Source organism: Enhydra lutris, unplaced genomic scaffold (assembly GCF_002288905.1).
Source record: "Enhydra lutris kenyoni isolate GAN:26980312 unplaced genomic scaffold, ASM228890v2 scaffoldscaffold82, whole genome shotgun sequence".
NCBI lineage: Eukaryota > Metazoa > Chordata > Mammalia > Carnivora > Mustelidae > Enhydra > Enhydra lutris.
Window position 1 is genome coordinate 3,198,545 of NW_019154166.1, and position 12,788 is coordinate 3,211,332.

The window sequence follows — 12,788 nt, forward strand, 5'->3', positions numbered from 1 at the left end:
TTTTGTTTTGTTTTGTGTTTTTTTTTTTTTTTTTTTTTGGTCCGGTCTCTGATCCGACCTGATAATTTGGAGCATTTGACCCTGAGTGTGAAACTTTCCATTTATCTCTACTCAGTTCTGCTAGTTTCTTTTTTCCTTTAAGATTTTATTTGTTTATTTGAGAGAGACAGAGATTCCGAGAGGGGAGGAGAGGGAGAAGCAGACTCCCCGCTGAGCAGCAAGTCTGACCCGGGTGGATCCCAAAATCTTGGGATCACGACCTGAGCCAGCAGACGCTTAAGGCTTAATGACCGAACCACCCAGGTGCCCCGAGTTCTGCTGGTTTCCAACCATCATTCCCACCGGCTGAGAGATGCGTCCTTCCGGGCCTGCCGCCTAGTCCCATGTTAGCGTGGCTGGTACCACAATGCGTGTTGTAGGGTCCCAGCAGGCAGGGGAGCAGGGCTTGGCCCCTAGGTTGGGGACAGTCCTTGACTCACCACCTACGCAACTCTGACTTGGGAAGCTGCCCCCGTGTGAGTCTTTGAACCCCACTTAGGAACCCCCAACTTAAAAAAAATTTTTTTGAAGTGATAGAGGAAAGAAGGGTCCTGGGTACTCACCCCACTGCTGGTCTGTTTCTCTGTGCAAGTCCAAAGCCTCGGACATGTCAGGCCTGAGGCTTGTTTTCTAGTCCCTGGGCCGCCCAAGTGACCAGCTTCAAGAGGGGATGTTTTTCTCCCCCCAGTGGGCCATCCTCTCCGTGAATAAGCGAAAAAAGAGGCAGAACTTAGAAACACCTTACAGAATTTAATGTTTTCAGGGAGGGGAGGGACTGAGGCCTGAGGTGGGGAAATGGCAGGGTGTTCGCCAGCACAAAGGCACAGGGGTCCCAGATGGCTGAGCTGGGCTGACGGGACCGCGAGCTCACCGGAAACCTATCCTCTCTCAGTCTCCGCCTCAGAACGTTCTGGAACCGCGGCTGCTTCTTAAACCCGTACTTGCTGCTGTTCCTTCTTCCTCACCTCTGCCCAGATGTCCGACAGATCCTGAATGAACTGCTGGATCTAACAAGGCCAGGGGACCCGAGTTAGCCCACCCAGCACCAGGCCACCTTGTCCTCACACGTAGCACATCTGGGCATAACCTGGAAGGAGCCACTGCCCTCCTGGGACTGCCTTCTTGAGGCTTTAACCTTCCCTAACTTGACAATCATTTTAGTTGAAGCAACAGGCCTAGCAGACCAGTAGGCACAGACAGGGAGCTCCTGGGGACTGACAGGGTGACAGCAGGAAAAAGAACCGTGGACAGTCTGGTGGAGGGGAGAGGTGAGGGGACGCTGAGCTGACCCGGGCACTAGAAGCCTAGAAGCCTCTGGAAGGTGGGGGCCAGCAGTGTTGGGGGAAACAGCTCCCCACAATTAATAGCCTTCAAGCAAGGCATGTACTTGGAACCCAGAACTGATGCCCATCACGACAATCCTGAGTCACGGAGGGAAGCCAGAGTTCTGTTCACCAGCTTCGGTTTCAAAGAACATGGGCTCTAGGCGCCACGTGGGGACCTGGTCTCGTGACGCGGCTCTGGGGAAATCAGTTCATTGTTCTGGGACTCAGCTTCTTTATCTTCAGAAGGGCTGGCCTCGATGACCTCTAAGACCTCCGTTCTATCTCTCCTTTTCGAGAATGTTCCTGGAGATGGGACTACACAGACCGTCCCAAACTCTTAACAAACCCGGGAATACTGTTGCTATTATGGATACAATTCCTGCTTTTGCAAAAGAGGAAGGAAAGAGTCAGTGAATTAAACTATCTTCCCCAGGGTTACAGAGGAGACAAGCCTAGAATTTCCCAAACTATGTTCTTTTAACCAGTCATCACACACACCCCCAGAAGGGGTTCTGTGTCAAGTTAGCTTTAGAAACGTTATCTGCGTGGAGAGTCTCAGGGCAGGACCACAGCAAAGACCATTTGACTTTGCTTCCCTGAAAGTTTTCCAAACCCATTAGCCCATGAACTCCTTTGATTCCCCCACAGGAAACTTACCCACCTCTTGGGGTCCTAGGATTTGCCAAGCGCAATTAGGAAAATGGCACTCCAGAAAGCTTGGGTTTCATTCAAGGAACACACTGGACCTTCCACGACATAGTACCGTTGAATTCAGATTCAGCCTTTTGCAGAATCATGTTTCTTAAGGTGTACCGTGGGACCATGCTCCTAAATTCTAGATAAGTGGCTGCCTTCCAGAGCCCGTGCATGGATGGGTCAGAGATGTCGTTGGGACGTCAGTGCCCTGGGATGCTCTGTAGCCTCCTTGGGAAATTTCAATTGGAGTGAAGCACCAGAAAATGTTTGCTCTGAGCACAACTACGTCTTCTCATTTTGGTACCAGAACTACGTGTTGCTTTTCCTTCTTGTCATCAGGGGGCGCAGAAGCAATGACTGACCCTCTCGGGCTCCTTTATACTCCCAATCTGCAGTCCGTGTTTCTCACTGGTTCCTGGACCTTCGGTTGTAACTTTCACTTTCCCGGGTCCTTGTTCCTAATTGTCTCAGGCTAGTTGATTACGTGTATGTCTGTCCATAGGCTCATGTCCTATGGAAACGCAGTGGGATATTTTTAAAATAACGACTTGGGGAGTAGGAAGTGTTCTTGTAGAAGCAAACTGAGGCTGTGAGCAAGTCAGAAAGCTCAGAATGGGGAGTGGGTGGGCTGGGAGCTAGGGTCTGAGCAGGGGATGCTTGGGCAGGTCGGGGAGCTGGAGATGATCACCTACTGCCCCAACCTTGCTTTCCAATAGCAAACGGAGGGGCCTGAGGACCTCCAGGAGTCCCTGACACCATTCTGCCAGGGACAGGGGTCTGCAGGGTCAAAGTCCTTTTTCAATACCACAAAGACATTACTTGTCTTTTTCTCTCTTGAGCATACACGCTGGGGTGTTTCCACCATAGAAGGGCTCCATCGCAGAAGGCTGAATGTGGAAGCAGAAAGCAGAATCCATCCACCTGTCCTGGGGAAGCCAGACATTAAACGGATTTGTGATTGTGTGACTTGGCCCACGAAGTATTGTTTCGAAAATGTGTTTTTCATCAAGCATGCCTTGATGGTGAGGGGCTTCTTCTCGTCATTGAACAGTGACAATTCTTTTAAATTTTTCCTTTGGGAGTTTCTAATATGGGAAATATCAGTAGATAAAAGCTCTTTGGGGGGGGTCCTCCATCAATTTTAAGAGCGTGCAGGTCTCCTGATACCAAAAAGTTTGAGACTCACTGCTTTGGAACAAACGTTCTTATTAACCGCCTTCACCGTCTTCCAGCTGTCAGTAACTCTGCTCCAGATGCACTTTGAGCTGATCGTACGGTTTGGGGAAAATCCCTCTTCGGGGTTGGTCAGTGGGTGAAATCCTTTACATCTCCCAAGTTTTACTTTTTTATTTTTTTAAAGATTTATTTATTTGAGAGAGAGAGAGAGAACAGACACACGAGAGTTGGGGGAGGGGCTGAGGGAGAGGGAGGGAGGGAATCTCAAGCAGACTCCCCACTTAGCGCAGAGCCCCGTGCGGGACTCAATCTCACGACCCTGAAGTCATGACCTGAGCTGAAACCAAGAGCTGGATACTTAACCGACGGAGCCACCAGGTGCCCCAAGTTTTCCTTTTTTTGTTTTTGTTAAATAGGGCAAGAAGCTTCCAGTCCATGGCTTTTATTGGCTTGTGTTTCATATTCATTCACCAAACACTTATTGAGCACCTACTGTGTGCCAGGCACTGTTCTAGATACCAAGATACAGTTAGGAACAAGACAAGTACAAATCCTCGTATTCTATTACTTCACGGCAAAGCCTGAGGCTTTTGCCCAAGGAGTAAAGACTTAGTCACGGTTCTCTGCGTGTCATGAGAAGCATGGGTAGTGCCTCTGCCTGCGCGGAGTTCCCCCATCTGTGCACGTGCGGTCGGGAGTGAGATGACTTTGGGGTAATGCTGGATACACGTGGTAATGTTCGATGCACATGGCATTGAACAACTTAGAGTCATACAGTGAGACACCTATTTCCTTCCCAATTTCCTTACAGTTACTTTTTAAAATTATTTATTTATTTATTTGAGAGAAAGCGAGCACACACACAAGCAGGGGAAGAGGCAGAGGGAGAGGGAGCAGCAGACGCCCACTGAGCAGGACCCGGGATCATGACCTGAGCTGAAGGCAGATGCTTAACCCCCTGAGCGCCAGCACCCCCCCTTGCTCCTCCTTTCAGTTACTTCAAAGAGAAAACGTCAGATTGGTACTAGTAAGACCCTAACACTTCCTTAAACTTGCGGATTCCTCCTCCTACCCCCTCAACTCCCAAAATTCTCTTTTTCCAAGAATGGGCCGTCGGCGCGAGCCTTCAGCCTCTCTCTAGAATTCAGTAGGACTGGTGTGCACAAGTACCGGATTCTACAGGGGTCCCCGCCCTTCCCCGCGTTCACTATGGCCAACAGGGTCTTAGCGCTAATGCGGGGGTTCTCAAAGCGCGGAACCCAGGCCAGCACCATCACCTGGGGACGTGCTGAAAACTGGAGATTCATGGGTTCTCATCTCAGACCTACTGAGTCAGACACTTCGGAGCTGGGGCCCAGCCACAGCCCCCAGCCCGCAGGGGACTCGGATCCTGCTGAATTTGAGAACCACAGCCCCAGGGGGTTCATTCTCGCCTTGGACCAATGGACGGTCGTCTCCGCTGAGTAGACCCAGCTGGCCAGGGCACTTGTGCCCCCTCTTACCATGTCCAGCTGTTTGTGCGTGTCCTCCAGGGACACGGTGGTGGTCTCCTTCAGCTGCTTGCTCACGATCTGGAAGAGATTCAGCGTCGCCATCTTAATGGTGCCAAGCAAGAGGGTCTTCTTGGCGGCGGTGTTCTGGATGTGAGCCCAGCGAGATTCCTGGGTTGGGGTGAGGTCAGGAGGTGAGCAGGTGTGGGCGCACAGGCGTGGGTGGGTGCTCCCAGCCACGCCCCCAGCGACGCCCCGCCCCGCCCACCCCCACCCCGCGCTCACCCAGATGATGACATCGCTGCGGGCTCGGTCAAAGCGCATCTGCAGTCGTGCCAGCTCGTTGTTGTGCTGCAGGATCTCGTCGTCCTTCTCCTCCATGTAGCGCGCCAGCCGCGCCTTGGCGCGTTCGATCTTCTCCTGGCCCTCCTGCGCCGACTGCATCAGGTCCTGGTGCATGCTCACCAGCGTCTTGTAGCGCGAAATCACCTCGTGGATCTCTTCGAACTGCGACGGGGGCTCCATCAGTGCACTGCCTCCCCCCACCCCCGGGGCCAGATGGCAGGGTTCCCTGCCTGCCAAACCTCTGTCTAGGGGTCTCCTCCTAGCCGGGAGACCCTGGGCCAAGGCCAAAGGGCAGAGGCCGCGAGGACTTTGGAGTCCACCTGCTGGCCCTTTTGGGTTGCTAAGGGCCACTGGGACCTTCTGTTGGGGGCAGGTGCCACTGGAGCTGGGGTCCTCGGTCTGCCTGTTGGCATCGCCTGGGAGCTCTGAAAAGGACACCTGTCTGGCTCCGCCCCCAAGAGTTTCGTGTCATATATATATATATATTTTTATTTGAGAGAGAGCGAGTGAGAGAGCACAAGCAGGAGAGGGAGAGGGAGAGGGAGAAGTAGGCTCCTTGCTGAGCAGGGAGTCTGACACAGGCCGGATCCCAGGACCCCAGGATCAGGACCTGAACCCAAGGCAGACGCTTAACCAACCAAGCCACCCAGGCGCCCCAAGACATTCATTTTAATCAACAGGTTCGAGGTGGTCCCTGGCACCTGAATTTTGCAAAAAGGGCCCCCGGGTTATTCTAGAAGGTTGCTGGCTGGGGCTCGGGGGTTGGAAGGGTGCATTTTGAGATGTCTCCCAAGGCAATAATGATCCTGTCCAACAAGAACAAATGGTGAACCACTTGTAAGGCAGGCAGTAGGCTAAGTGCGAGGGACAGAGCAGGAGATAAGAAAGCCAGACCCTGCTCTTATGAAGCCTATGACTTGGGATGGTGTGGAGGGAGGACAGACAGACAAGGAAAGCATTACAACATGGAGTGATAAGCCCTATCGATGACTGGGGAGAGGGGTCTGGTCGAAGACGTGTGGCAGTATCTTCAGCAGAAGGCTTTCTGGAATTTGCTCACATTTGCTGAGGTCCCCTTCCAGTGGGAACAGATGCCACCAGTGGGGCATGGGGCCTGCCAGGTGCAGCTGCCTGCTCCAGCCTGGTGCCGGGCCAGGACACTCTGACCTGACCTTGCAGGCCAGCTGTCCTCTGTAGAAGGTGGTGTGAGTGCTGTCCTCTCCATCCATAATGCCTCTGTGGGGAAGGGCCACCCAACTCAGCATCAGAGGAGGTGGGAACAGCCAGGCAAGGTTTCTGGGGGGAAAGGATGCTGCGCTCAGACCAGAGGTATGAACAGAAGCTGACCAGCCACGGGCAGGTGGGGGAAGGTGAGGACAGGAAGAGGGAGCTGCTGTCTGCAGACCTCGGGGACGTGTGGCATATTTAAGATGCTCAAGGGAGATTAGTATGAATAAATTGTAATCAAGATGGGGAGGGAAAGATCCATCCAGAGGAAGTAACGATAGTGCCCAGGAGCCCCCGAGGAGAATGTGGACTTCCTTCATTGAAGGAAGCAGAGAGATTACTTGATGTCTGCATTTCGAAAGGTCATCGAGTACACGCACCATGCAACAGCACGCGACAGTTAAAACGAGAGGAGCTACCAGGAGCACCTATCAAGGACTTGATGCTCGTCCAAAGGACACAGGCACCAACCAGAAGAGGCTCCCACTGTTTAAAGATGGGACACTTTGCATGTCAGAGAGAAAAAGTGCAAACGAACGCACATACCAGATATACCAACCATCCAGGAATTCATACTAATGAATCAAGTGCTTAACAAGTTTTTCCTTTAAGACTCACAAAGTAATCAAACAGCTGGTGAAGGGAAGATTCTCTTGAGGAAGGCTTTCTTGGCCTTAGTTTCCTAGCTAACAGGTGAAGAAGAGACAACAAAACATTCCCAGCACCCTAGAACGGTCCACCAACCCCTTTCAGCTCAGCGTCTGTCCCCACTGCTAAAGAAACCAGAACTGTGGCTTCTATCACCAAAGATCCACCTTGACCCGTTTTCAGATCTATCAGGGGGATCGCACGTATGTCCTCTTGTCTGTCTAGCTTCTTTGGATCAGAATCAGAACGTCTGTAATACTCGAGGCACAAACCTATCAACCGAATGCCGCGTGGGGACCTTGCGGACCCTGATTGGAACAAAACAATTGTATGCAAAGCAGGTATGTAACAGATGAGGGAAGTTTGAACACTGACGACTTGATGTTAAGGAATTACGATCACATTTTTACTGGGTGTGACAATGGTATTGGCCTCATCTTTGAGAGTCACATACTGAAATATGGATGAAAAAAAAATCATTTGCTTCCAAGTGGCAGAGGTGGGAAGGTCTGGGGGTTGATTTAATGAGTTGATAATTGTTGGAATTAGGCAATGAGTAATGGGCATTCAATAGATGATTCTATTTCTGTATATGTTTGAAATTTCCCATAATGAACAGGTTTTTTTGTTTTGTTTTGTTTTTAAAGAAAAAGTATCCTTGATCAGAAAAAGCAAGTTACGAAGGGGCACGGGCAACACTCTTCATAGTTTATGGAGATGTGCTATGGGACCAAAATAATACCCACACGCATGAGAATGAGCGGTTAAAAAGTGCGGACGGGGCGCCTGGGTGGCTCAGTGGGTTAAGCCGCTGCCTTCGGCTCAGGTCATGATCTCAGGGTCCTGGGATCGAGTCCTGAATCGGGCTCTCTGCTCAGCAGGGAGCCTGCTTCCTCCTCTCCCTCTCTCTCTCTCTCTCTCTCTCTCTGCCTGCCTCTCTGTCTACTTGTGATCTCTCTCTGTCAAATAAATAAATAAAATCTTTAAAAAAAAAAAGTGCGGATGGCGGCCAGCTCCTCGGAGAGGGGAAGAAGGGGGCTTGAAAGGGGGGTGCCCATGAGGGGCTGCAGTTAGCGGTAGTGCCTTCTTTAAGAAAAAAGAACTGGAAGACAATAGGGGGAAATATTAAGAGTTGGCAAGGTGCAGTGGATACCTGGGTGCAATTACGTATTTTTCTATACCTTTCCGTGTACTCGAAATATTCTAAAAGACTTAGGGGAAGACGGAAAGAGAGAGGAAGAAAGAGGGGCGGGAGATCACGGTGGGAGAGCGTGGGACAGGCTGGTGGCCAGAAATAAAGGCAGCGTTGAACTCCGGATGAGGGCACTGGGGGTCTGGATGAGGAACGGGCAGGGGCCGGATTCCAGAAATACTTAGGAGGCAGAATAGACTAGATCTGCTGATTGATGGGCTGCGGAGAGGAAGGAGGGGGAGGAGGTGAGGATGAGGCCCCAGTTCTAGCATTCACAGCGGGGGACACACACCGTGGGAGGACTGGCTGCAGTGGGGGCAGGGGGGGGCGGAGAGCTGATGGGCTGAGAGTCCAGACCATGGGCATTGGGGCAGTAATCTCAGAGCCAGACACAGACCAGGCTCCTTGGTTGTAAGACACACATTTCCCTAGGTCTGATTGGAGTCCTCTCTTATAATGTACCTGCTGCTTTGAGACGTTGTCTGCTCACTCCCCTCCCTGTGCCCCAAGACGAATGAAACTTTTATTGTACAATAGGTACCTTGGCATGGCGCACATAACACGGATTTGGGCTTCACACATGCGTAATTCTAGTTCTAGTATGGGATTTTAAGAGATTAGCTCTGGGACTTCAGAAAGCTATCCATCTTTTGCCCTCTCCCCCCCCCCCCCCCCCCGCCCGCGGCCCCCCCCGCCCCCCCCCCCCCCCGCCGGCACTGCGCTCAGGACACACCCTGGAGGGCATACCCTGTACCCATACCTGGCTCTCACCCCCCACCCCCCCCTTCCCGTGAGAGGCCCTGCCTGCTGCTGTCACATGGGAGCGTGGGAGGCCCCTCAAGTTGATCAAAGAGAAAAGTGAATGGTCAGGGACAAAGACCCGAGGGCCACTGAAGGAAGGAGCTAGGAAGATGAGCCCCACCCCGGCGTCCTCCAGGAGGCTAAGGAGGAAGGGAAGAGGGTAGGAGACGGGGGAGGAGCCTCGAAGAAAGGGCAAAGCTCTGTTTCAAGGAGGACCCCGGCCTGTGCACTGCGCTAACTCTACACTGGGTTGGGTTTCTCTCTTTTCTTGTCACACCTGAAATGATGGGGAGCAGGGGACGGTGTGGCCCGATCCCGCTGCCGGCAAAGCTGGTCCCTGGGGGTCCCAAGCGAAACCTTGCTCCCCCAACACACACACGCAGAGACATACACATGTCACCTGGATGCACCTGCGGACCCCAGAGCCCTGAGAAACAAGCCCAGCCCCCACCCCGCAGGACCCCTTCCCAGCTGTCTGCTCAGAGCAGGGTGACTGTCCTGCTCCCCCCCACCCCCCACCCGCCCCTGCTGGCCCCAGGCCCTGGGGCAGTCCCACCCCCGCCCACCCGCTCACCTCCGAGCTCTCCACCACCTTCTCCAGGTACTTGTTGAAGACGGAGTAGTCCTGGAGCCTCCCGCTCAGCCTCTGGTGCTCCAGCCGCAAGGCCGCCATCTCCTGCTTGGCCGTGGCCAGCTCTCGCAGGCGCTGCCTCTTCAGTTCCCGCTCCTTGTTGGCCTTCTTCAGGGCCCGGATCCGTTTCTGGTCGTTCTCCTGGGGCGGGGGTGGGGGTGGGGGAGGTGGCACCAGTGGGACACTGGGCCTGTCCTCCCTCTGTGTGCCGGGGATGGGCAGGGATCGCTGGGCCGCCCCTGTGGGCCAGGAGGCCCGGATTTTCTCCCCGTTTGGTGCTTGGTACTCCGTGACTCAGTTTCTCATTTCTGTAGGAACCAGAGGCCCCAGGGGATGTGCTCCAGCTTGGGGAGGAATCAGGCTGAGGCCAGAGCCGCTGGTGCAGACTGATGTCCTCAAAGAAGGGGCAGTCGGGCCGACATCCCCTTCTTCATTCTGCCGAGCCCTCACGGCAAGATCAGGGACACACGCACCCCTCGCTACTGTCCCTCTTCAGGGGCTCCCGGGGGGGCTCCATGGGTGGAGGACATTGGGAGGCAGGTGGAGAAGGCACAGGGAGGGTTTACACTCCGCCCCATGAGCCTGGCAGAGGACCCAAGGTCCCCTAAACCCCTAAACGCTGCATCATGATCCCCTGGGGAGCTTTTTACAAATGCAGCTGCTAGCCTGCCCCTCAGGTCCACTGAAAGCACAGAGTGGCTGGGGGCTGGGTGGGCGGCTGGGGCTGAAGCCCTGTCCCATTCATCTGTGTACTCCCCATGCCCAACCCCGCCTGTCATCTCCCACCCATCCAGTCCCTGAGACACTGCATGTACCCGGGGCACTCGAGGAAATGGTGACCTGCAGTCCAGAAGGGCCCAGACTGACAGGGAAACAGGAAATGACAAATGGTAATGAGCGAGGACATAGAGGGAGAAGCCCCAGGCCTTGCTGAGCAGTGAAGAGGCGCTAACCTAGGGTGAGGAGTCAGCAGGAGCAAGGAGGAGGGGGAGGAGGAAGGGAGGAGGGAGGAGGAGGAGGGAAGGAGGGGGAGGAGGAAGGGAGGAGGGAGGAGGAATGGGGAAGATGAGGAGGAGAAGGAGGAAGGGGGTAAAGGGAGAAGAGGGGGAGTGGGAGGAGGAGGGAGGAGGAGGGGGAAGGAGAAGGAAAGAGGAGGAGGGAGAGGAGGACTAAGAGGGCAGTTGGGAACCCGCAGGCCCTCGCACCTGGATGAACTGCTCGAACTTCTGGATGTGGGCCTTCAGCTGGGCCTCCTTGACACCCAGTTCCTCCCAGCGCAGGTTCAGGGTTTCCATACGGCGCTGAAATATCTTGGGGTGGGGGCAGCACAGGGGTCAGGAGCGCCCCTGCGCCTCCTGCCCCCGGGGCCTCTGCCCCCAGGCCTTCTGTCTTCTGCCCCCAGGCCTCCCGCCTTCCGCCCCACACCGGGTTCAGAAGAGGGCATCCCAAGCCCCTGCTACCCCCAAGATGAAGATCCCTTCTCTCTCCTGGGAGGGAACACAGAACCTCGGCGCAGGACTCCTGGCTCCAGCCACTGCCACCCGCAGGATGGGTGGCGGGGGGGCGTCCTCAGGTTCTGAACCCCGTGGCCCTTCCCGCACCCCAGGGCCAGGCCCCCACCTCCTTCTTCTGCTCCATAGCCCGGTGCATGATCTTGGCTTCCTTCTTCTTCTCCAGGAGCCGGATGGATGGAGACTCCGACTGGTTCTCAATGTTCGGGAACTTCCTGCCCAAGACACAGGTGAGAGAGGCCTGTGGGTTCTGAGCTCTTGGGACAGGCTGGGGCTGGGCCAACACCAGAGGAGGCGGGGGGAAGGGGTGGTCCTGTCCCCCGCCGGAGGGAAGGGAGTGGCATGTGGGGAGGGAGGGCTGCATCGGCATCTGGGAATGGTGGGGCAGGGTGACAAGGGCTGGGGGTCTGATTGGGACCCTGGGTTGGTGCCAGGGTTGAGGGCAGGTGACTTGGGGCTCAGGGTTACAGGGGTAGGAGAGACTGGAAGGGGGGGGCACAGGGACTGTGGGCGCCCCCAGACCCGGAGACACTCACTGCAACAGTTGTAGCAGCCGCTCCCCATACTGTAGCCGAAAGTACTCGGCCAGGTCTTCCTCCTCCATGATGCCCAGACTCATCCTGATGCTGCCCTAGGGGGCCCAGCGGCCCAGTCCTCGCGGTGAAACTGAGGCTGGGGGCGGGGGGTGTTTGCTGGCTGGGTTCTTGCTTCTCCCTTCCTGCTGCTTCTCAGGGACCCACAGAGGGAAAGACGGCAGGAGGCTGGCGGGTGGGCAGCTCAGGGTGGGGTGTGGGCAAGTGACGGGAGATCGGGTTACCTGGCAACAGGCCTCCTGGTTCTGTGGGCCGCCTGCGGAACCCAGGCTCTGCCCTCTGACCCTTGTCCCCGCGTGGACCCCAGTCCCGCAGGAACCCCGCCTTTATTTAACCTCCCCGCCCCCTCCCCGGGAGCTCTGGGAGGTTAAGCCTGATCAGGGTCTGGTGTCCAGGCCTGGGAGGCAGGGTCGGGGGTCCACGGCCCAACAGGGGGTTTCGGTGGAGGGGAGTCCTTGGGGACTCAGGTGTGTGAGAGGGTGAGAGGGCGGCTGGGGCTGGGACAGTCCGCCCAGAAGAAAAGGAGGCGGGGGTGGGGGCCCGCGAGGGGGGGGGGCGAGCTTGAGGACCAAGCGGTGGGCCCGGTAGGCGGGGAGCCTGGGGACCAAAGAGGCCGCGGCGGGGAGGTGGAGGGGTCCTCCGCCCCGGAGGTGTAGCCGGCTCAGGGCCAGGGCCATCAGAATATGAAGAAAAGCCGCCCCCTGGCACCGTGACCGGCACAGATTTCCCACGTATCCCAGATGAGGGCTGCCTTCCTTCATCCCGTGAGCGCTCCAGACTGGAGACCCCGTGGGAGGCGGGGGCCTACGGGTCCCGGGTTGGGGAGCGGGGAGGTGCCGGCCGCGACCTCGAGTCCCTGCTCCGGGCACAGGTTTCCGGCCGCGCGCCGTCCCCTAGGTCCCCCGCCCGCGCCGGCCGCGGAGTTCGGCCCCTCCGGGTCTGGGGCGGGGGTCCCTCCCGGGCAGGGCGGCGCCCCGAGCGTGCCGGCCCACCCCGCGGCATCGCCGGTCCTCTGGCGCCCCCTGCTGGCCGTCCGACGCGGGCCCCGAGGGGGAGGCGCGGTGGGGGCTGCCCAGCCCCCTCCCCAGTCCCTTCTCCCCAGTACCCTCCGGAG

The 12,788-nt window shown here is 56.1% G+C and overlaps 1 protein-coding gene across 2 annotated transcripts; it reads right to left on the minus strand.

Moving 5' to 3' along the window:
* Positions 1-771: 771 nt before the first annotated feature.
* LOC111161230 (coiled-coil domain containing 42) lies at positions 772-11,700 on the minus strand. Of its 2 annotated transcripts, XM_022524827.1 has the most exons (7): positions 11,618-11,700; positions 11,191-11,296; positions 10,776-10,880; positions 9,514-9,711; positions 5,012-5,233; positions 4,739-4,897; positions 772-1,046 (listed from the first exon to the last, which is right to left on the minus strand). In XM_022524827.1, exons 1-7 carry the CDS (start codon positions 11,698-11,700, stop codon positions 969-971), a joined length of 951 nt encoding a protein of 316 aa, XP_022380535.1. In that variant the 3' UTR covers positions 772-968. The 2 variants fall into 2 exon arrangements, with proteins under 2 accessions (XP_022380535.1, XP_022380536.1); XM_022524828.1 differs by lacking the exon at positions 5,012-5,233 and having other exon boundaries at positions 969-1,046.
* Between the last annotated feature and the right edge of the window lie 1,088 nt (positions 11,701-12,788).